Consider the following 24,281-nt stretch of genomic DNA (forward strand, 5'->3'; position numbering starts at 1 on the left):
CCAAAAAGAGGAGTCCCAGTGAACAAAACTTTATTGAGGCGATCACAGAGAGGGAAAGCAACCTAATAAAGTTGTTAATGAACTTCTGGGCTCCTCCCCCTTTCGGCATGTGTGAACACTAAACAGCTCACAGAGACTTTGAGAATTTACTACAGGATAGACTACCACCCAGGTTCAGACAGAGCACTGATTGGTGCACACACAGGACAGATCCACAAGGCATTGGAAAGGCTTTGAAAATAGAAATGTCACTGGAATCACAATCCATAGAAGGTTGGTTGGAACTCACAGCCTGAGCCCAGTCTGGTGAATTACCTGCTAAAACAAAATAACAACATTCTCTACAGGATTTTGAAAAGACCCTGGGGATTATAACATGAGACTCAAAATGTCTGGATATATTCCAAAATTACTTGACATATGAAGAAACATGAAAATCTCAACTCACATAGGAAAAGAAAATCAATAGATGCCAATGCTGAGATGACACGGCTGTTGGAATTATCTTACAGTCTTTAAAGCAGCTACTATAAAAATGCTTCAACAAGTAAGGGCAAATCACCTAGAAACATAGAAACATGGAAAGTTAGAAAGTGTAAGCAAATAAATAGAACACATACAGAACAAAATGGAAATCTTAGAACTGAAAAATAAAATAACCCAAAATTGTAAAACTCCTTGGATGAGTACATAGCAGAATGGAGATGGCAGAGAAACAAATCAGTGATCTTGAAGAGAGAAAATTAGATATTATCCAATCTGAACAACAGAGAGAAAAAAGATTGGGGGAAAAATGACCAGAACTTCAGGGACCTGTGGGACAATTTCAAAAGCGCTAATGTTTGTGTCATAAGAATCTGAGAAGAACAGGAGAAATAGAGTGGTGCAGAAAAAAATATATGAAGAAATAATGGCTGAAAACTTCCCATATTTGGTTAAAGACATGAACCTACATGTTGAAGAACCTGAATGAACCACAAACAGATAAACCCAAAGAAAGCTTAGCCCCATTTTTCAGATTTCAGAGCTGCTAGGAAGGGATCACTTCCCCTGTCATCAGACATGCTTACACCTTGAGATTCAAACTACTCTGTCTCCTTTATAAATCACAAAAGTAATACACTCAGAGAGTAAAAACAAATTCTGTCAGCTCAGAATATTATATAAAAAGTCAGAATCTCCTTTCCTTTTCCCCAGTCCCACCTCTTAGAGTCACTCACTATTTCTATTTTAAGTTCTTCAAGTTGCTAAAGCGTGATTTTAAAAGATTTGACTACTTAACGTTTTTATTAATAACTAGGCTTAAAATAATAAATCAAGTCTCTAAGAAAAAATCATAATTAATAACTAGGCTGGAAATGAACATAGAATCAAAACCCACTTGGAAAGGAACTCTCCTACTTATTTAAAAAATCTTACAAACATTTAATGTGTCCCTTGTGTCGATGCACAGCACGCATCAGACCTACCTCAGGCCTGCATAGCACCGCTGGAGGCTGAAATGGTAGCCATACATTTTCTTTCCTTTCCTCAAAGCAGTGAAGAAAAGGCTGTGCAAACATGAGGTTCTTGGAGAATCCCCAGAGGAAAAGGTAAACAAAGTCCTATATCTGTGGATTGGGACGGACACCGTCTCAAAGGCAGCTCTATATTTTTAACAGGTGCCCAATCCAGAGCCATGAAGAGAACCAAGAGATCACAGAATGAAAGTGAGGGAAGCCACACGCTGCTGGGCTTCAGGGAAAACTGGACCCAGGAACTCTCTGCAGTCTGACTTTCTCTAGGTGGTGGTGGTGGTGGGGAGTAGAGTCCTGGCAACTGCTGGGCTCTCCTTTTTAAATTCTGTCTCTTAATATCCATTCTTCCCTTCTTCTATAGGCACAGAATCCCTATTTTTAGTTGGGCACATGGCCACCCAGAATGAAGACTATATTTCCCAGCCTCCCATGCTTTGGCCATACAATCGGTTGTAGCCAATGAGGTGTGAGGGGAAGAGATGTATGCAACTTCTAGGTGGTGCACTTAAAGGAAGGGGGATATGTCCTCATGTTCCCCCTTTCCACTGGTTGGAAAGCCAACATGTTGGAGAGCCAGGTTGGACCATGCATAAGAGGGCAGTACCCTAAGGATGGGGAGGCACAGGAGAAGGAGCATGCATCCCGGGACAGCCTATGAAGCCGAGCTGCCGCACCCGCCCCTGGAGTGTTATGAAAGACAGCAACTTCTGCCTCATTTCAGCCACTGTTAATTTGGTTTCTGTTACAGCCTGTATCCTAAATAACAATGAAAATTGCCGAAGCAGTCACAAACTCCCTGAGATTCTGAGGAAGGGGACATTGATGATGGAAAGAGTGTCAAAGAACTTGGAGGTCATGTTTGAGACACCTCAGGAGCACACGGAGGGAGACACAGAGAAGGATTACTCCACCTGCCTCCCTCAGGCCGTAGACTGTGTCACCGCTCTTTCAGGTCACAATGCCTCTGACTGTTCCGTCTGCCTCTCCCATCCCAACACACACACAGCTGGTCAACTCCTTCAGACCTTGGCTAAGCCTGGCTACCGCAGGGAAGCATTTCACCACACTCCAGGCTAAGTCAGGCAGCTCTGTTGTATGTCTCTCATAGCATAACGCCATGTGTCACTCTCTCGCAGTACTTGTAGATGTGAAACTTTACATTTATCTGTGTGGTTATTTGGTGGTCTCTCCCTCACCAGGCTCTAAGTTCTGTGATGGAAGGGACTGAGTGTCTCCTTCACTGCTGTTTCCCCAGCACCTAGCACAGTGCATGGCACACAGTAGGTGCTCAATAAGAATGTACGTATGTAAGCTATGAATGAATGAATGAATCCCGACCGGAGAGGACAGGATCACGCAGGTGAGTGTAAATTCTGGCTCCTCCTCCAGCGCAGAAAAGCGGAACTCAGAATCTCCAACTATTTATCGACATGAATTTATCTAACATGAAAGCACTTTTGCGCTGACCTCCCACACCCATCCTTTGCAGGCTAACCGTGCACTTAGCCATGTGAACCGGCTCAAAGTCACGGAGTCAGAAACTGGCGGACCCCCCGTGCTTACTCCCCTTTCCCAGCTGCGGAAACTCGGCTAAGGAGCTGCCCGCCAGGCTGGAAGCACAGCGACAGGAAGGGTTGGGGGAGCCGACGGCCGCTCAAAAGGCTGCATCCGGAGGCCTCGGGGCTTCCCGGCTTCCGGTGCCCCTGCCCCGCGGCCCGGGCTTCGGGGGCGCGCGCGCCGCGTGGAGCGCGCACGCAGGGCGGGGCGTGCGGGGGCGCGCGCGTGCGCAGGCGTCGCGCGGAGGGACGAGGCAGAGCCGCGGAGTCGCAGCCAGGTCGGTTCGGGGTCCACGCCGCCCTCCGCGCCGCCCGCCCCGCGCCTGCCGCCGCAGCCATGGGAGTGCAGGTGGAGACCATCTCCCCCGGAGACGGTGAGTAGGCGCCCCCGGCGGCCCCCGGGAGCCCCCAGCCGCCGCGCGCATCCGCTCACCGCGCCCGTCTGGTTGTCTGTCTGTCTCCCCAGGGCGCACCTTCCCGAAGCGCGGCCAGACCTGCGTGGTGCACTACACGGGTGAGTCGCGGGCCCACGGAGGGGGGGCCCGGCCCGCCTGTGGCCGCCCCGAGGCCTGGGGGCAGAGGCCCGGGGCGTGGCGACGACGGGGCCCGCGTGGCCCGAGGCCGAGGCCTGGGCGGTGGCAGCGCCCCCGAGGGGCAGCCTCGGGCCTGCCGAGCCCGGGACGGTCTGAGCCGGCACTTGTGAGCGCCGACTGCGGGCCGGGCGTTATCTCGCGCTTCTAAAGCAGTTTCGTGCCTCGAATGCTGCCCTTATGCCCACTGCGCAGACGGGGAAACTGAGGCTTGGGGAGGCGAAGTCCCTTGCCCAAGGTCACACGCTCAGGAATGGGCAGAGCCCTGGCCAGGGACCATCAGAAAGGATTTGCACCGCTTCTGTGTCCCGGTTGACACCCTACCCCGCTTCCGGCCCTGTCTGGATGGCGATGAGACGGGCGAGGTAACTCCCAGTCTGCGGAGCTGCCTCTTCCCATCGGGGGACTGAGGATTTGCCCTCCGCTGCGGGTGGGGAAACGTCCCGCTAACTAAGTCTTTGCTTTGGCTCAGCCTGGCCTCGGAGGAACGAGATCTGCGCGGTCGCTTTCCTCTTCTTACTTTTGAGCCACTTAGAAATCCAAGCCTCAGTGGCAGTGATGGCCCAGGCTGACAGAACATGTAATTTAGCCCCCACCCCTCCTCGGGTTCTAGGAGTAGAGGCTTTTCTCCTCCCCATTTTGAAGATAAGGAGGCTGAAGCCCAGTTAGGGTAAGAAACAGTAATGTAAGCCAAAGGAAATTGCAGACCCTCAGCCAGAATGCAGACCTCAGAGTCATGTGCCTTGGGACCATCTTTTACTCCATGCCCTTACAAGGTCCTCCTGGGTTGTATTGGGGAGGAGGGGGGAGGCTGAGCAGGCGGAGATTCCGTGGCTGGGTGGGGGGGGGTTGCTGCAGCGCAGTTGTTGATGTGAATAACCTTCCCTTCCCCTCCCCCCCTTCCCCTTTCTCCTCCTTCCCACCCTTTCCTCTGTTCCTCCTCCTCCTTCCTCTGTTTCTTCTCCTTCCCTCCCTTTTCCTCCTCCTCCTCCTCTCCTGGGTAGTAGGCTGTAGGCAGTTCTGACCCTGCTGCTCAGGGACTGGCTCTACCCTTCTCTCCCTGATCGTGGGGGGAGCTCTCTATTGAGGGAAATGACTTTCATTGGGAAGGAAAAAAACAGCAGCTAACATCCCCTCTCCCTTTTATTTCTCCGGCTGTGTTGTTTCTCTGGCCCTTCTCCATGGGAAGGAATGAGGGCAGGGGATGGAGGGGGTTAAGGGCTGAACCTTTTAAAAGGCCACCAAAGGAGGAGGTGTTGAAACCCTTCTTTGTGGGGAACAGTCTCATGCCTGTGAACAAAACTGGAAAGCGGTTTTGGCGTTTTAAATGGCTGTCTTTGTAGGCCATGGTCAGCACCTGAGTCTAGGAGGTCTCGTGGAGGAAAGCTGGTCACTCTGGTTGTTTTTTGATCAGTGAGGTGAGAAGAGTAACCATTGCCTGTTACAGCGCTGGGGTGAGCGAGCAGTTTGTTAGTTCCCACAGCAACTGAGACACAGACTGGGCCTCAGAGGTGATGAGGTGACTTCTGCCCCCTCTCCCCCGCAATTTGTCCACACCAGGATAATTGACTACATCTGTCCCACTCCCAAGGCTGTACCCCTCGTCCTTGGCTTAGCCACTTCCTAGGGCTCATGGCAGGACTGGACACCAGCATGTAGGCAGTACCACATTTCACTGTGCCTCTTGGTGAAATGTCCCCACACAGCATGTCTGGAGCCTCTTTCTAAGAGAACAGATGGTCGTGGGACCCAGAACATCATCAGGGCTCCTGGTGCCTCTTCTCCAAGTCTGTGTTTTCTTTGAGGGTGGCACCCACCCACACGTGCCCAGAACAGCAGCAGGACCCTGGCGTGCCTTGGGACAAAAGCTTGCTTTTTTATTTCATTTTTGATAAGCCCTACAAAGACGCCTTAGTGAGGAGCCAGCTTTGCCTCATGCTCACAGAATAGGCTGTTCTTGGGCGGGCGGCTTTGTTCCTGCGGGCCTTTGCCACCAGCCTCCCAGGAAGAACCTGTTTGAAACCTGTGGGGGCGTGAGAGGAATAGGTAGGTGCTTTGAGATTTCATCTGTAGCGGTTAAGGCTTTTACACCCCTGGGAACAGAATCCATCTTGAGGCAACATGATGTGGCGGGGGGAGAATAATGATAAAGATTTAAGGGTCTTCCAAGGCAGGAGCCCCACTGGGCCTCAAGAAGGGAGAAGTTCTCATGATGCCCCTACTTTTCATCTCTGTTTCTCTCTACCTGGCTGCCTCAGTAGTCTCTTGTTACAGATTTCTCCTTTTCTGCCTCTCCCAAGTGGTGGATGGTGGGAGTCCCCAGTGCTGACCCCTCCTCCCACCCCCGTGCCCAGTTTCTCTGTCTCCTTTTGACTATCTAGCTCAGATTGCTTGGCTTTGTGACTCCAATGATTACAGTTCCTAGAAGAGAGACTCTGATTGACTCAGGTTTGGGTCAGAACACTCCTGATGCAGTCCCCTCTGGCCAGCTGCCCACTACTGCTGATTTAGGGGCAGTGGGAGTAAGGTAGCCAAAATCCCCTCTCAGCCACTGGAGATTTGCATAGCACAGACTTTTACCATGTGGGCGTTTTAAATGCTGCCAGTAGCTGCCACTAGTAGCCTTGATGCCACTCTCAAGGCTCCCTCTGGTGCCTTCGGTGGCCTCTAGCAGAGCACAGCATGAGCATGGCCTCAGAAAGGCTGTGTCACATTTTTGTGATGCCAGAAGGGAAAATGAAAACTTTGCTGTCACCAGCCAGGCACCTCCTAGTAGCATGACAGGCGTTGAAGTGGGAGGGAGGAGGTGGAAAGGTAACCTGCCAAGTATGTGCCTTGAGGATCAAGTGGCTTCTCATAGCTCCCTCCTTGCCTCCGGTAGTTTGGTCATCTTTATTGTTGAGCTTGTCCTGACACACAGCTAGGCTTATGTTGCTTTTACTCACAGCAGCAGGCCATGTGCCTGCCATTGTCAGGGCAGCCTCAAGTGGATTGAAGGAATTCTTTTTTTATCCTCTTAAAAGCCAGTTGACATCTTGTCCTTGAGGTCGGGTTTAAGTTGCCAGTAGTCTGGCTTCTGAGAAAAACCAAGGGTCCCCCAGCCACGTCTCCTTCGAAGGCCCACTTGGAGGGATGCTGAGGCTCCCAGGGCAGGTGTGGCCACCTTCCTGCAACCCCCTCTCCGCCCCCTGCTTCTCTGGAGCCTCCCTTCTCTGCTTTATTGCACTCATTTCCCTGCTGGGTGTTTCTTGGCCAATGATCTGATGTCTGGAGGAAGGCTCACCACCAGCAGACTCCTTGGAGGGGCCCTCGTGCCATCTTCAGGTGGAGAGGCTGTAACTGTGGGCAGGGCTGCAGCAGGACCCTTGCCTACCTGCAGCAGATGTTCACTGAGCAGCAGCAAGCCACGCACTAGGGACATGGTCAGTGAACTAAACAAAGACTGATGTAGTGGATGAGACTAATAGCGCGAAGGTGTGACACGCCGCCGGGTGCTGAGGAGCGCTGTGGGGGGTTAGAGCGGGAGGGCGTGGGGAGGGAGTTTGCTGCGCTAAGTGAGGGTGGTTGGAAGAGGCCTCTGACAAAATGACATTTTAATATCACCCAAAGGAAGTTGGAGCAGTGTGGCTGTCTAGGCAGAGGGAAGAGTGGTGCAGACCCCGAGGCTGGGGCGTGCTTGGTGTGTCAGAGGAGCAGGAGCGCCTGTGCGGCTGGAATGGGTTGTGTGAGGGGGGAGGTGGTGCGAGATGAGGTGGTGGTGGAGCCCTGTAGGTTGTTATGAGACTTTCTCTCTGAGTGAGGTAGAAGCCATTAAAAGGTCATGAGCTGGCTTGGATTTTAACAGGACCCCCCCCCCCCCCACCTTCCGGCTGCTGTGTGGACATTGAACTGTTGGGGGCAAGGGCAGCAATGGGGCCCAGGTTATATCCTGGATGTGTAGAGTGCCAGCCTGGGCAGGTGGGAAGAGGTGGTGCCAGGTGGACAGTGATCCCCAAAGACGATGTAGGTCCTTGACTGGGTTCAGATCTTGCCTCTGCCGTTTAACATGTTGTGAGAGCTTGGGCAAATTGTACCACTTTTCTCAGCTTCCACATGCCATCTGTAAAATGCCAGTAACAGCGCCTCCTGTGAGGACCTGCTGGAGTGTTAGAGCTGGGGGTGAGTGCGTTTTGGGAGAGGCAGCGACAGTGATGCCATTATTGTGTCATTAAGGCTCCGTGTGTCCCAGGCACTGAGTGACGTATGCCCCCTGGTCCTTGGTCCTGCCAGCACCCCCTGTGATGTCTAAAGTGGGAGAAAGACAGAGTCCTGGTCTCAGCACTCCGGCCCCAAACTTACGTGCAATTTAGGATTGGTAGAATGATAAATACCTGTGTGCCCACCACGTAGATTCCATGATGGCTGACATTTTGTCGTGTATGCCATTTTTGTCTACTTACAGAATACGTGTATGGAGCTATCACCTATTTTTTTGCTGAGCCATTTAAATTGCAGACCTCGTGACCCTTTACCTCTGAATGCTTGAGCATGCTCAAAGAATGAGAATGTTCTCCTTATCCTCCTACTGGTCACATCCAAAAAAATTTAAAATGATTCCGTAGCATCTAAAACCAAATTCATGTTGAAACTACCTCAGTTGTCCTCAAAGTGTTTTTTTCTTTTTTTTAAAGATTGGCACCTGAGCTAACAACTGTTGCCAATCTTTTTTTTTCCTACTTTTTTCTCCCCAAATTCCCCCAGTATATAGTTGTATTTTTTAGTTGTGGGTCCCTCTAGTTGTGGCATGTGGGATGCGCCCTCAACGTGTCCGCACCCAGGATCCGAACCCAAGAAACCTGGGCCACCGAGGCGAAGTGCGTGACCATAACCACTCAGCTGCGGGGCCGGCCCCCAAAGTGTTTTTTAAGTCTGTTTTTTTAAAACCAGAATTCAGTTGAGGTTCACTCACTGCAGTCGGATATTGTCAGTCTCACGCTGATTTTTTTCTTACCAACCCTGGTTTTTCAAAGAGAGCAGGCTGGTTATCTTACAGAATACCCCATGTCTGTCTCATTGTTTTCTCCCGGTGTTATCTTAACTCCTTCCACTGCCTGGATTTCCTGTAAACTGGAAGTTGAGTTTTAAATGTCTGAATAGTTTCTGGTGAAACCTTTTAGCGAGCAGACTTCATACGTGATGCTGTGTGCTTCATACTCGGCACGCCGAGGGGAACATCGCTGTTTGTGATGCTCAGTTTGGTCTCGTGAAGGTGCGTTTCCTGTGCAGCCGGCAGGCTGTCTGTGGAGCCCTTGGACGTGCTCAGAGGCCTGCTCCTCGTCAGCCCTTCGCCTGTCGGGATTTACAGCTAGTGATAGTTATCGCCTGAAGAAAGGATCTCACTGGCATTTGCAAAGTGGCGATTTAAAAATTCTTTCATACCTTCTACATTTATTAGCTGCCATTCCTCTATAAAATAGGGTAAAACTTAATTCTTTCCCTTTAATCACCAATTTTTAAAGTGAGGAATTGGTTTTATAGTCATCCCCAGTGGTGGCAAGTGACTTTTTCCCCGTTTTTTAGTATACTGTGAACTCAGAGCCTTAAAATCTTTGACATTCATTATTCTTTTTGCTACTCATATTGTCCCAAATTCAGCCCGTAAGAGCCCCTTCAAGCTCGTTCCACTGTTCCTTAATCACTTCCTTGATTTCACTGCTCTGGTCCTGGTCTCAGTCATGTCTTCAAAGAGCTCTGGTTCCTTTCAGTGGATCTCAGTGACTTTTTTTTTCATTAACAGCTTTGTTAAATATAATTTATGTACAATAAAATTCACTCATTTACCTATAGGCTTTTTTTTTTTTCCCTGAGGAAGATTTTCCCTGAGCTAACACCTGTGTCACTCTTCCTCTGTTTTTTAGTATGTAGGCTGCCAGCACATCATGTCTGCTAACAGAGCACTGTAGGTCCACGCCTGGGAACCGAACCCAGGCCGCCAAAGCACCAAACTTAACCACTAGGCCACCAGGGCTGGCCCCCCCATAGGCTTTTTAACTTGAACATTTTTGGTGATTGAAAACTGATTTTTGTCAAGTGCTAATCGGTTCATTATATCTGTAAACTGGGGGTCATTTATCTGCCTTGGGATTTTCTCTAAAAATAGTATTGTCAGCTGCTGTTTCCCGTGGAAAAGGCCAAGGGTATTATGGATAACTTAGATGTGTACTATCCGCCTCTCCCTTTGGCGCTCACAGTGGAGTTTGCTTATTTTTATTTGTTTTTTCTCTTGCCTGTTTTGTTACCTACTGGGGAACTCACCTGAGTCCTTGCATTCCTTCCCCCAGCCCCCTTTAATTTTGGCCAGGTTAGCTCCAGCAGTGCAAAAAGTAGGAGGAGGAACAGGAGGGAGAGGGAGAAATAATCAGCTCCTGGATGCTGCTGTCTCTCTCACCGCCTTTATTTTACTCTTCCCCTGCCCGGAGCTCAGACCACCCTGGCCTGCGTTGGGTTCCTCAGACACACCAACCTTTCCCTGTATGAAGGGCTCTGCCCTATGCTTAGGTGCCACCACAAAGCAGGCTCTGTCACAGTTTAAATGACACCCGTTAGTGGGTCTCCACAGGTCCTTGGCTACAGTGGTTTTTGCCTATGCACACACGCCTCCAACTCTCCAACAAGGCACCCGCCCATTTCCTCTTGAGTCTGGGCTGTGTGTCTTACATCTGCTCTTTACCTGGCAGACTGCAAGTTCCAGGAGGCCAGGCCCCCACTGGTGGTGTTCACTGGTGGTGGTCTCGCCCCCTTGGTACCTGGCATGGAGTAGGTCCTCAGTGACGGAGTGCGCAGGCAGTTAGGACCTGCATTAGACTCGCTGGAGTGGGGAAAGCCCACATTCTTGTTATGATGGGTATAATATTTCTATTTCCTTTAGGTTAGAGTAAGACAGAACATATTCACAACATCTCGGACTTTGTTCAATCCCTGTGGATTAGTAAAATTGTGACCACGCCTTCCGGTCACACCTACTGCACACACAGATCAACACACCAAACCTTTCCCTCACTCATTGAACAGATGTGTTAGGAGCTGGGGAAAGCCCCGCCTTGCCTGCGAGGTGCTTGCCTTGCAGGGAGTGGTCCATTACAGGGGAAGTGCCTTGAGCACCCTGCACCTGGGGCCACGGTCTTTGATGTGTGTGGCTGGCTCAGGCACAAGGAAGGGGCTTGCCAAGTGTGTGCAAAGGTCTGGAAGGGGAAAGGTGCCGTTAATTTTTCTACAAGTACTTACCATGTATTATGTGCAAGGCACTGTTCTGGGTAGCAAGAATACAGAATACAGGAGCGAAGAAGACACAGTCCCTGCCCTTGGAGATCTTACACTGGGAAAGACAGGTAACAAATAATGATTAATAAGTAAAAATATGTTGTACGTTAGTCAGTAAGTGCTAAGGAGGGGACAGGAGAGGGTTGAGATTTTAGACCAGTGAAGGCCTCAATGTGAAAGCGATATTTGAATAAAGACCTGAAGGAGGTGAGGGAATAATCCATGTGACTGCCTGGCTAAGGGCATTTTAGGCAGAGGGAACAGTGAGGGCAAAGGCCCTGGGGTGGAAGTATCCTTGGTGTGTACACAGAACATAAGGAAGCAATGTTCTCGGAGTGGAGAAGTGTGAGAGTAATCAGAGATGAAGTCAGAGAGATGGTGGCGTGGGGTGGCAGCTCTTACAGGGCCTTGACTTTTCAGGACTTAAGGGCTTTGGCTTCTCTTCTGAGTGAGGTGGGGAGCCACGGGAGGGTTTTGAGCAGAGGAGTAATAGGGTCTGACTTGTATTTTAAGAGAACGTCCCTCTGGCTGCCGTGGCAAGTTTGGATTGTAGGAGAGCAAGGGCCGATGCGGAGAGAGCAGGGAGGGAATCACTGTAATAATCTGGGGCCCAGCTCCAGAACTCATGCCTCTAACCGCTGTGCCCTCGACCTGTAGCTTCCCACTTCTGTTTTCTGGAAAACAGAGAAGAGAAAGGTAACGATCATGCACATTTCTGCCATTTCTAGATAGCCATTGTGTTGCCTTGTGTGCATCTCCCCCCGCCCCCCGCCCGTTTGAGACATAATGTAGCAGTCCTCGTATTTATGTGATGAAATAGAAAATAGAAAGGCGTGCCCACAAGGACGTGCATTCTGGTCTGAGTCCTGGGGTCCTGCCTGTTTTTCCCACCGTGAGCCCGCCTTTGTAAACACTGTTGGTCGTAGACTACAGGGGCTTAGCAAAGGTTGGAAGCATTTCTAGACGAGAGATGGAAGGTAGTCCTGCTCTCACCTGTGTGCTGAGGAGAAGAAGGTGGTGCCCTCTTTGCACAGGTGCTCGACCTTTGATCCCGCCATGCACCTGGGGTTCTCAGATCGCCGAGTCGGGAAGGTTGTCCTGGGAATGCAACCACAGAGGCCCAGAAACGGGGCAGAGACGTAAGCTTTGAGCTTAATGCCGTTCACCCGGCTCAGTGGAGAATCCCTTTTCACCCATCATGATTGGAACAACTGGGTAGTTGATGTGTCAGTCATAAAAGTGACAGGGCTTCTCTAACCTTTTTTTTCCTTTCTGCTTTTTCTCCCCAAGTTCCCCCCACTACATAGTTACATATTTTTAGTTGTAGGTCCTTCTAGTTGTGGCATGTAGGACACCACCTCAGCATGGCCTGATGAGCGGTGCCATGTCCGCGCCCAGGATCCGAACTGGTGAAACCCTGGGCTGCCACAGCGGAGCGTGTGAACTTAACCACTCGACCACGGGGCTGGCCCCTACCTTCTTTTTTAATTAATTTTTTTTATTGAGGTAACGTGGGCTTATAACATTGTATAAATTTTGGTTGTGCATCGTTTTATTTCGGCTTCTATATAGACTACATGGTGTTCACCACCAAAAGTCTAGCTGCCATCTGTCACTGTACACTTGCACCCCTTTGCCCTTTTGCCTTCCCCCCAGCTTCCTTCCCCCCTGGTAACCACCAGTCTATTCTCTGTATGTGTGTGTGTGTTGTTTCCCTGTCTTCCACATGAGTGAAATCATATGGTACTTGGCTTTTTCCCTCTGACTTATTTTGCTTAGCATAATACCCTCCATGTTGTTGCAGATGGCAAGATTTCATCTTTCTTATGGCTGCGTAATATTCCATTATTGTATATACCACATCTTCTTTATCCATTCATCTGTTGATGGGCACTTAGGTTGTTTCCAAGTCTTGGCTGTTGTGAGTAATGCTGCAGTGAACATAGGGGTGCATAGATCTTTTTTCCAATTGGTGTTCTCATGTTCTTTGGATAAATACCCATACGTGGAATAGCTGGATCATGGTAGTTCTATTTTTAAGTTTTTGAGGAATCTCCATACTGTTTTCCACAGTGGCTGTGCCGGTTTGCACTCCCACCAGCAGTGTCTGAGGATTCCCTTTTCTCCACATCCTCTCCAACACTTATTTCCTGTCTATTTAATAATAGCCATTCTGATGGCTATGAGGTGATACCTCATTGTATTTGCTTTTCCATAATAATTAGTGATGTTAACATCTTTTATGTGCCTGTTGGCCATCTGTCTATCTGGTTATGGTTTCAGGACTTACATTCAAATCTTTAATCCATTTTGAGTTGATTTTGTATATAGTGTAAGATAAAGGTCTATTCTCATTCCTTTGCATGTCATTGTCCAGTTTTCCCAACACCATTTATTGAAGAGATTTCCCTTTCTCCAGTGTATGTTCTTGGCTCCTTTGTCAAAAATTAGCTGTCCTTAGACGTGTAGCTTTATTTCTGGGCTCACATTTGTCTTCCATTGATCTGTGTCTCTCTTTTTCTGCCAGTATCATGCTGTTTTGATCGCTATAGCTTTGTAGTATATTTTAAATTGGGGCATGATACCTCCAGGTTTGTTCTTTTTCCTCAGGATTCCTTTGGCTATTCAGAATCTTTTGTTGTTGAATATAAATTTTAGGATTCTGTGTTCTATTTCCGTGAAAAATGTTGTTGGGACTTTGATAGGGCTTGCATTGAATCTGTAGATTGCTTTAGGTAATATGGACATTTTAACTAGGTCAGTTCTTTCAGTCCATGAGCATGGAGCGTATTTCCATTTCTTTGTGTCTTTCATTTCTTTCTGCAATGTTTTATAGTTTTCAATGTAGAGATCTTTCACCTTCTTGGTTAAATTTTATTCTTAGGCATTTTACTCTTTTTGTTGCAATTGTGAATGGGGTTGTTTTCTTGATTTCTTTTTCTGCTATTTCATTGTTAGTGTACAGAAATGCCACTGATTTTTGTATGTTGATTTTGTACCGTGAAACTTGACTGTACTTGTTTATTATTTACAATAGTTTTTTGGTGGGTTCTTTAGGGCTTTTTATATATAAAATCATGTCATCTGCAAATAGTGACAGTTTCACTTCTTCCTTTCCAATTTGGATCCCTTTTATTTTTTTTTCTTGGCTGATTGTTCTGGCTAGGACTTCCAATGCTATGTTAAATAAGAGTGGCAGAAGTGGGCATCCTTGTCTGGTTCCTGTTCTCAGAGGAATAGCTTTCAGTTTTTCACCACTGAATATGATGTTAGCTGAGGGTTTGTCATATATGGCCTTTATTGCATTGAGTACTTTCCTTCTATTCCTGTTTTGTTCAGAATTTTTATCATAAATGGATGCTGTGTCTTGTCCAATGCTTTCTATGCATCTATTGAGATGATCATGTGATTTTTACTTGTTTGTTTGTTTTATTTTTGTTGAGGAAGATTGTCTCTGAGCTAACATCTATGCCAGTCCTCCTCCATTTTGTAAGTGGGACACCGCCATAGCATAGCTTGATGGGTGGTCTCCACCCAGGATCCAAACCCATGAAACCTGGGCCGCTGAAGTGGTGCACGTGAACTTAACCACTACACCACTGGGCTGGCCCCGATCATATGATTTTTATTCTTCCTTTTGTTAATGTTGTGTATTAACATTGATTGATTTGCGGATGTTGAACCATCCTTGCATCCCTGGAATAAATCCCACTGGATCATGGTGTACAATCTTTTCAATATATTGTTGTATTAGATTTGCTAATATCTAGTTGAGGATTTTTGCATCTATGTTTGTCAGTGATATTGGCCTGTAATTTTCCTTTTTTGTGTCGTCCTTCTCTCTCTTTGGTATCAGGGTAATGTTGGCCTCGTAGAAAGAGTTAGGAAGTGTCCCCTTTTCTTCAGTTTTTTGGAAAGAGTTTGAGAAGGATAGTTGTTAAGTGTTTGAATGTTTTGTGGTCATCTGGTCCTGGACTTTGGTTTCCTGGGAAGTTTTTGATGACTGTTTCAGTCTCCTTACTAGTGATCGGTCTATTCAGATTCTCTATTTTGTCTTGACTCAGCTTTGGAAGGTTTTATAATCCTAAGAGTTTATCGATTTTTTCTAGATTATCCAATTTGTTGATGTATGGCTTTTCATAGTATTGTCTTATAATCTTTGTATTTCTCTGGTACCCATTGTAGTTCTAAACATTTTATTTCAAATCCAAACAGAAATCATTTACTAAAGGGCCATGTGTTTCTTTGAGGGTGGCTCTTCTCGTGGAGTTTCCCATCAAATTTTTTGCAAAAACTAATTTTGGCTTCTTTTAAAGTAGAGCAAGGACTCTTGTGAGGTCATCTAAGTGTCAAACCTTTCTAGATTTTTAAGATTTTCCTTCCTCCAAACATGCATTGGTCTCACCCATACACAGTTATTCACTAGCAGTATTTTTTAGTGACTTGCCTTTATTGAGTCTGTCCAAGCAGTCAGCTAGGACCACTTATTCACACTCATATTTCATTTATTTTACATGCTATTTATTATCTGTACTCAGTAAGTATAGCTCACATAAATGGATTTGAGAATAAACACAGCTAACTGATCTTTGGTGAGCATAAAACTCACATGGGAAAGAAAGGGAGGATGAGCTGGAGACTGGGGCAAGAAGATGCTCTCACCATGCTGGGGCTTTGCAGGCTGTGCTTGTTGTAAGAGTCTGTGGCGAGGCAGTGACGTAAAAGGTGGTTGAGAGAGCTTCTGTATATGATGAGAAGAAAGAAGGGAAGTAGGGAAGCCTAGGTCACTATACCCGTTTGTACCTAGGTTAGTATGTTTATTTGGGAATGTTCAAGTGGCTTCCAATGCAAATCTGCAGAAAAACTGGCGACTTTGAATTGGTTCCCCCTCCTCCATAAAACCGTTCTTTTTATACTTTGGAAGCTCCCTATTGAGTTGAAAGTAGAAATCCTTTCTCCTTCTCCCAGCTGTGAAGGGCAAGAACTTTATTTTGTTTTGGAAGTTGAGGATTTAGGGTGTTCTGTTTTGTTGTGTTGTTATCATTTGATTTAGGTTTGGGCGTTTCGTTTTTTGATCTTAAAACTTTCCATATTTTGGACCCTGTTAAATGCTGCCCGTGAAAACCACCTGCAAAGATTCGTCCGCAGTTGAAAACCACACTGAGTCATGAGCTTTAACTGCAGCAGGTGCTGAAGCCTGAGCTCTGCAGGTGCCTTCTCCACTCGTCTTCCCTTCCTTAGCAGAGCGTCTGTGGACATTGTCTTCCTGTGAAGCAGAGCACACTGGAAGTGGCTCTGTTTCTGTTGGATTATCAGTGAAATAATCACCACTGGTCCTCTTGAATCTCCAAATCCTGACGTGGGTCTTAACCACTGCTTCTGTGACACGGCCCAGAGGCACTGTGTCAGCAGCTGCTGGGTCCCTCTCAGCAGGAGCGCTCTCAGGCAGATGAGCAGCAGCAAAGAGCAGGCTGCGTGGCAGAGGGAACTCCAGACTTCCCCACTCCCTTTTTAAAAATTTTAAGCCCTCCTGCTCCGTCTCCAAGGATTTGAGTTCTTCCCCCAAAAGAACAGCTGAACAGTTTGGGAGGAGACCCAGGCGGAGGTGACATCGGCTGCCTTGCAGCCAGAAGCTGCTTTCACAGTCTCTCAGGCAACCATAGCTTTCGCACCTTTCATGGTTTTGTGCTTTTAACTGGAGACCCCAAAATTTTCACATTTTTCTCACTGATTAGTAATTTAAAGGTGCCAAAAGTAAAAACTGCCGTTCTGGGATGACCCCTCAGATTCTTCCTCCTGTATAGGGAAGAGGTCTGAATGTGGAAGTCTCGTGTTTGTCGTGCTGGTTCTTAAAAATCGTGCAAGTGAAGCAAATCCTAAAGTACTCCTGCGTGCCTGGTGGAGTTGAGCTGAGTGCCACAGGGACATGGAGCCTCCAGGTCGCCGTCTGCAACCTCGAGCTGTGTTCAGACAGGAAACGAGAAGTAGTTCTTGAAATCAAGAGTACGGAGCTATCCCAGGCAGTTTCTGGGTCATGAGGTAGAGGTTTGTGTGTAGTTAGAAATGAAATTGGTCAGTTGTGCAGAAAGGAGGTTGTACTGGTGATGGTTTTTGCTACGAGTGGCCTTTGGAGCTTAAAGAGTGTCAGCTGTCATGTCTGAACCGTAACCTCAGTTGCCTTCTCTCAGCAGAGCATGCTTTCTCTAGGAAATTATGGCACTGACTTGGCAAGTGGCTTCACTGGTCAAGGGCTCCAGGTCCTGGCATGGAGATGCCCAGAGTTAAATGGGAGCAACTGCTGAGTCTTGCCTTGCTGCCTGCTTTGCCTGCTCCTTCCCCAGGCAGAGGAAGCACCTTGCCATCCGCTGCCAGGTTGGGTATAGGAGGGAAACATGTAGGCTTTTAGTAAATCTCACTTTTTTCTCTTTTTTTCCCTTTCTTTCAAAAGCAGTTTTATAGAGGCATAATCGACATCCAATAAACTGTCATATTTAGCGTGTACAGTTTCATTAGTTTTGATGTGTTTCTTTGTACCCTTAGAAACCTCCCCCTTCCTAGCCCGACTAATCACTGATACACTTTTTCTGTCAACATAGATGAGTTTGCATTTTCTAAGATTGCATATAAATGAAATCATACAGTGTGTACTCCTTTGTCTGGCTGCTTTCACTTGGCATAATTATTTTGAGATTAATATGTGTTTTTGTTTGTTTTTTGTTTTTAAAGATTTTATTTTTTTCCTTTTTCTCCCCAAAACCCCCCGGTACATAGTTGTTTATTCTTCGTTGTGGGTCCTTCTAGTTGTGGCACGTGGGACGCTGCCTCAGCGTGGCCTGATGAGCAGTGCCATGTCCGCGCCCAGGATTCGAACCAACGAAACACTGGGCCGCCTGCAGCGGAGCACGCGAACTTAACCACTCGGCCACGGGGCCAGCCCCGAGATTAATATGTTTCATGTCCCAATAGTTCATTCCTTTTTATTGCTGAATAGTTTTCCATTGTATGGGTATACTTGTTTATCCATTTCCCAGTTGGCAGATGTTTGAGTTGTTCCAGTTTTTTGCTATTACAAGTAAGTCTGCTATGAACGTTTATATAGAAGTCTTTTTGTGTGGGCATAGACTGTCATTTCTCTTGGATGAATGTCCAGGAGTAGAACAGCTGGGTCGTATGGGTGGTGTATGTTTAACTTAAACTGCCAAGCTGTTTTCTAGGGTAGTTCCTTTTTATGTTTCTACTAACGGTGTATGAGAATTCCACTTCCTCCACATCCTCACGAATACGTTTTAGTTGTACTCATTCTGATAGGTAGTAGTCGTATCTCCTAGTAGTTTTAAGTTGCATTTTTGTAAGGACGTAATGTTCAGCATCTTTTCATGTGCTTGTCCATCTGTATTTCTTTTTCAGTGAAGTATCTATTCAAATCTTTTGCCCTCTTTTAATCCAGTTCTTTTCTTACTGTTGAGTTTTGAGAGCTCTTTATATATTCTGGACACAAGTCCATTATCAGATACATCACGTAAAAAACATTATCTCATATGCCTTTATCACCAGCCTAATTCCCACCATAATATTCTTTGCAAAGATTTTCTCCCAGTCTGTGGCTTGACATTTCATTCTCTTTAAAGTTTCTTTTAAAGTGCAGAAGTTTTTAATTTTGATGAAGTTCAATTTATCGTTTTGTGGATTGTGCTTTTTGGCCTCATATCTAAGAAATCTTGCCTAACCCACCGTCACAAAGATGCTTTCCCTCTGTTTTCTTCTGAAAGTTTATAGATCTAGTGTTTAGGTTTGCTATCCATTTTGAGATGATGTTTGATTAGGATGTGAAGCATAGACTCAGGTTTTTACTTTTTGCTTGTGGATATCCAGTTGTTCCAGCCCAATGTACATTTCACCTCAGGCATTGTGGTTTTCATCTCTGGAAGTTTAATTTGAATCTTACTGTCTTCTCTACTAATTCTAACATCTGTGTCAGTTCTGGGTTGGTTCCAATTGGTTGATTAGTCTCCTTATTGTGGGTCCTGTCTTCATGCCTCTCTGCGTGGTGATGCTTAGTGATCTCTTGCTGCTAGACGTTGGGAATTTTACCTTTTGGGGTGCTGGATATTTTTATTCCTGTAAATCTCCTTGAGCTTTGCACTGGGAAGCAGTTTGATCGCGCCGCGTCTTGCTTTTCTGACTTATTAGGTGGATCTGGAGCAGTGTTTAGTTCAGGGCTCATGAGTCTGCACTGAGGCAAGCTCTTCTGAGGTGTCTTACCCAGTGCCTGGTGAACCACGACTTTCTCCAGTCTGGCTCGTGGGAACAGGCACTGATCCCCACCCCGTGTAAGCTCTAGTGTGTTAAGTAAATGTCAGGTAAAGATTCACCTCATAACAGGTTACTCTCCGCTGCAAGTAACTGAAAACCTGACTTAAGGCAAAGCCGACTTTTAGTCACCTCAGAACACAAGTCTCGAGGAGGGTGGTTCAGAGCAATGGGACAACTGCTCTGTGGTGCTCCTGACCTTCTCGTGGTTACAAGGTGGCCACCATGGCTCCAGACATCACATCCTCACATGAGGGTCTTCAGCTGGGATGGAAGAGAGGAGCTTTCTTCCCTAGTGCGTTTCTTCTTTACCAGTGAGACAAGTCCTTCCTGCAAGATTCCAGAGGACTTCACAGTGGGTCCGAGTGCCCGTGCTGGCCCATATGCCCTACCCACATCAACCCTGACATAGGACGAAGGCTTAGATTGGCTCCAATTCATCTGGGCCAGGCTGTGGCTGCTTCCTGGAAAGTTGATTTTCACCTGGAAAAGGAGGTGGGAGTGCTGGGTCTGGATTTCCCAAGGGTCTGGAATGTGCCTCAGCCTGGGTTCCAGCTGCCCCTCTGGGCAGGTTTTCCCCTGTGGGTTTTGTTCAGCCAGTCTTTGCAGACAGTCAGGGCTCAGGGGCCAGGGACCACCCTCCCATCCTTGGCTCTTCCCCGGGTGGCTTCCTCACCTAGTGACTTGTCCACCGTGATTGCTCAGGAATCCCTGGGGCTTTCCTCAAGGTCTGCTCTGAAGGGCACCCACCGGGAAGGGGCTATTTCTGGTCTTCAGTCTTCTTTGCAGCTTGGTCCCCGTTGGTCTAATTCAAGCCTCTTGCTAGAGCTAGGCCCACTGCTCCCTCGCCCTGACCTCGGCTGGGTTACTGAGCCTTCCAGCTGGTTTCCTTATTTCTGAAACAAGCAGTCTCAGGCCGGCGGCTGGAAAGGCTCCCTGCCTGGCCAGAGACGGGATTCTGGGAATCTTAGCTCTAGGTTCGTTGCCTGCTCTCGCCCTTAACGCCGAGTTCAGTTGGGTTGGGGTCAGTGTATGAAGTAGAGCTTGAAATGGCTGAAGGGAACGTCTCCAGTGAGTGTTGTGGAGAGTGGAGACCTCTTCTATCCCAGTTACTCATTTGTAGAAAACTACTCAAGTCCCACCATTGGCATTTCTTTTATCAGGTAGTGATTGTGTTCTGGTGAAAAGATGAGCTGCGTGTACACCCCAACTTGCTACTTTGGGGGGGTTGCCCCGTCCTGGCTCTGCACTGACTTGGCAGGGGTGGGCCTCCATCCTCCTGTCTCCCTCTAAGTCCGCAGCTCCCAGCCCCAGGCTTCAGGCAGTATCAGCACCCCTCTGCCCCAGGACGTCTGTCTCTCCTCCAGCTCTGTTAGGACAGCAGTTTCTGTCCCCCACACTCCCTGTTTCCTATTTTGTCAAAGTACAGATAGTCTGGTGGCTGTGATAAAGCTCTCAATTGATCCCTGCTTCCCCATCCCACTTAGAAGCGTTGACACTTTTTTATGTTGTGATTTTGTTGGGATTTCCCTCCTTCTCTAAAACATAGACACACAACAAAATTCTGTGTTTTGCTGGGTCTTCTGAGTGATGCTTAGAACCATGGTGGGTGCTCACCCTCAGCCTCCAATAAAATCAGCTTTGTGTTAATTATGTGACAACAGCTGGCTGTCCCTCCCATTTTGGGATTCTGGTGTGAGTTTTCAGGATGTCAGTGACAGCTCTCACAGTTGGCTGACGCTGGCTTCCAGAGAAGCCAGTGCTGTGGTCTGTTTTGGTGGGGAGTTGCAGGCGTCTATTCCTCTTTCCTCGTGGCGCTCACCCTCTGGCATCTCGTCTCTGGAAGTCCCGCTTCACGGAGGGTGCCATAGTGGTTTGGCTTCTGGGAACCTGGAATAGTAGAATGAACATGGTTTGGGGATTTAGGGCCTAGCTTTACTGCTTCAGCACGTTACTCCTCTTCTCTCTGCCTCACGTCGTCATCTGTGAAATGGGGACGGTGCTGTGGGAAGGACTGAGCAAGTGCATGTGTGGAGAGGCTCTAGCCCAGTCCCTGGCTCGGAGCGGAAGCACTGCCCGCAGGTCAGCTGGAGTCGTTAGCTGTCTGCTGGTGAGAGGTTTTCAGTGTCTTCGCAACGCCATGACTAATTCTCCCGCAACAAGTAACCTACAGTGCAGTTCAGTTCTGACACTACCCACGTTTCTGTAAAAGATGACGGCTGAGTTGAGGAAGGAATATTGCTTCTTGCACTGTATGTGACTTTCGGCCATTGTCTGTGTGTAAAGAGCTCACAGTGATTCTTAGTCTGGGAGGAAATCCACAGGGTGCTGGAAATTCATGCCAGGAGTGTGTGCACTTCGCCATTTTCCAGACCAAGGTAGGGTACTGCCTGCCTCTGGTCATCAGCGTCCTGCTTGGAGTGAGGGAAGAGTGTTCACGAGCCTGGAGTGGAGGGACTCCCCTAGCTCCTTAGAGGCCCAGTGGGGACACAGGAAATCCTCCCTGGACGCCGCAGTTCCTCCTCGGGCCTCGGACACCCTGCCAGGCCCTTGAGTGCTGGCGTCTGGGATGGGCCTTCTGCTGCTGGCTTCTGACTTGCCTCGTGTCATTACTCCTTGTTGCTCATGTTACAACTGCCCTTTTTCACAGGGATGCTTGAAGATGGAAAGAAATTTGATTCCTCCCGGGACAGAAACAAGCCCTTTAAGTTTATGCTGGGCAAGCAGGAGGTGATCCGAGGCTGGGAAGAAGGGGTTGCCCAGGTATGCTCTCGTTTGTTTTGTGTCGTTTCCTAGTGTCCACCTTTTAAATTATGTTTCTGGGTAGGACATTCAGATGGTTCAAAAATCAAAAAAGTATAAGTGAGAAGTTTTTCTGCCACCTCACCCTATCTTTCCAGTGCCCCCCGCCCCCCGAGTAACTCCTATTATTAATGTTTCCTGTAGAGTTTCTTTAAGCATATACAAAAACATGGCTTTTTTTTTTTCCTTTTAGGCACACACATTCTTCAGCACATGGCTTTTTCAGTTAATCAATTTTGACCCCTTATATACCAGGACATGAAAGAGGAGGACTCCCTTTTACAGGAGTGTACTCTAATGCATTTGACCAGCACCCACTGATGGCCATTTGGGTCATTTCCAGTATTGTCACAATACTGCAGTCACTAATCTTCTTTGGACTTTATTTTACATTTGTGCAAATGTCACCATAAGCACATCCTCAGAAGTGGAGTGAGGGATTCAGTGGCTTTGTCTTTTGACATATTGCCAAGGTGCCCTCCGTAGGGGTTACCCTGTGAACTGCCACCTGCAGGTTATGAAGCTGCTTGTCTCGTCCGAGTCCCACCAGCACAGTGTGTTGTTAAGCTTTTGACTTCAGGACAATATAAGGAGTGAAAAATGGTATCTCGGTGTAGTTGTAATTTGTGTTTGTCTTATTATTGACCATGTTGTGTCAGACCACTTCTGAGAGGTCGTACTCGTGTAGAAAGTCATTTCGTCTGTCTTGAGTCTGTTTCGTCACCTCTCCCGTCTCCATTTGTGTAAACAGCTTTTGTCCTGCCAATTCTCCGAAATTCCCAGTAGACAGTAGGGACCCAGGGTTGCCGGATTTCACTTGGAGCCAATCCTTCCGTTGAGCCCAGGAGTTTTTCTCTTTGGCAGTAACCAGGTAAAGGGGTGTTCAGTGGCCTGAAACCCAGGGGGCTTTATAATTAGGCCCTGTGTGGTGGGTAATTAGTCTGTTAATTACCTCTCTCACCAAAGAAAATGGGGGATTTAACCAAAGTGGAGAGAAAGATTTTTATCTTTTTCTTTTCCTGAACACACATTGCTCTGCTTCCTCTGTAAAATGTCACTGATTTATCTCCAAATAAACTGTTTAACTTTCAGAATTTTAACCCCTCCCTCTCCCAGGTGTCTGGATTTCTGTTCTTGCAGAGCAGAGGGTTGGCAGGACTAGAAGGAGAGGATCTTTGTGGGTTACTTCCCTTTGGAAACCTTGCCAACCGTTCCTTTCTGTCCCATCCTGTCCCCACCCCCCACGTCTGGCCGGCTCTTGGGTCTGTGGCCCGTCCCCCATCTCCCATACCTGCCATTGTGCACAGCACAGCTCATCTTCTCTGGCTGTCCCGGCGCTGGAACAATAATTGTGTTGTGTTTCCAAGAACCGTAGCTGCCCTGAGATAGCGTTATCAGCCTGTGTTACATCCCAGGCCTGGCGAGCATGACAGGATGTTGGGGCGATGCCCAGTCTCCCCTGGGCCCTGTGCTCTGGGGTCAGTCACGGCTCTGCCACTTGTGAGGAGTCTGAGTGCTCTGACACCCACACAGCGTCTTCTTTAAACTCCACAGAACATTTCTTCGGCAAGTGAGTTAGAAGCACGAGAAGAGAGGGCTCATCTTGTGTCCCTTTTCCTTTTCTTTTGATAATTTTGTTGGTTTGGTTTGTGTTTACAGGTATGCAGTCCTGTCACAAGTGCTATTTTCAGCTTGCTTTTCTCATCTAACAGTGTATCTTGGGCGTCTTTCTGTGTTAGTACATTTAAGGTCACTATATTCTTTCTAGTGGCTCACCCATGGTGCAGATGTGCCTTATAATGGGCATTTGGGTCGTCAACAGAAGATTCTGGAAGTGGAATAGCTGGATAAAAGGATACGATCGTTTTGAATTTTATTAGCTAAAGCATAAGCTGTAACTGTCCTTGCCACCTTGGTCCAGCATGTCGCGGGTTCTGAAGGCAGCTGTGGGAAGCGAGACTTCTGCGTTGTGTTAGAAAGTTCCTTACAGCCTGTGGCGTCCCCTTTACACCATCTCTTGGGCTGAGTCAGAGAGCCAGGAATGCACACATGGAGACTTAGAGAGACGGGTAAAAGGATGGAAATAGAGCAGGGAACCTGCTCACTGTTCAGAAAATAGGTGTTTAAGTTTATTGGTGTAGTGATTAGAAAATAAGAAAAGTACAAATACATTTTAAAAAGTGAAAATTTTCCCTCTGACCTGGCCG

The 24,281-nt window shown here is 47.6% G+C and overlaps 1 protein-coding gene and 1 long non-coding RNA gene across 3 annotated transcripts in view; one reads left to right on the forward strand and one right to left on the reverse strand.

The window, feature by feature from the left end:
- Positions 1–21,914, reverse strand: LOC139040311 (uncharacterized). Its single transcript, XR_011494600.1, has 3 exons — positions 3,507–21,914; positions 449–562; positions 1–318 (listed from the first exon to the last, which is right to left on the reverse strand). It is a non-coding gene; the product is annotated as an uncharacterized lncRNA (long non-coding RNA).
- The window catches only part of FKBP1A (FKBP prolyl isomerase 1A), a 25,353-nt gene continuing 4,306 nt past the window's right edge, over positions 3,235–24,281 (forward strand). Inside the window, exons 1-3 of one of the 2 annotated variants that reach the window (XM_044748171.2) lie at positions 3,235–3,447; positions 3,540–3,587; positions 21,923–22,035. In XM_044748171.2, coding sequence (XP_044604106.1) covers positions 3,411–3,447; positions 3,540–3,587; positions 21,923–22,035 — 198 coding nt within the window. In that variant the 5' untranslated portion in view covers positions 3,235–3,410. The remainder of the gene's footprint in view (positions 3,448–3,539; positions 3,588–21,922; positions 22,036–24,281) is intronic. The other variant, XM_044748172.2, reaches the window with a different exon arrangement.

This window comes from Equus asinus, chromosome 15 (assembly GCF_041296235.1).
Source record: "Equus asinus isolate D_3611 breed Donkey chromosome 15, EquAss-T2T_v2, whole genome shotgun sequence".
NCBI classification, from domain to species: domain Eukaryota; kingdom Metazoa; phylum Chordata; class Mammalia; order Perissodactyla; family Equidae; genus Equus; species Equus asinus.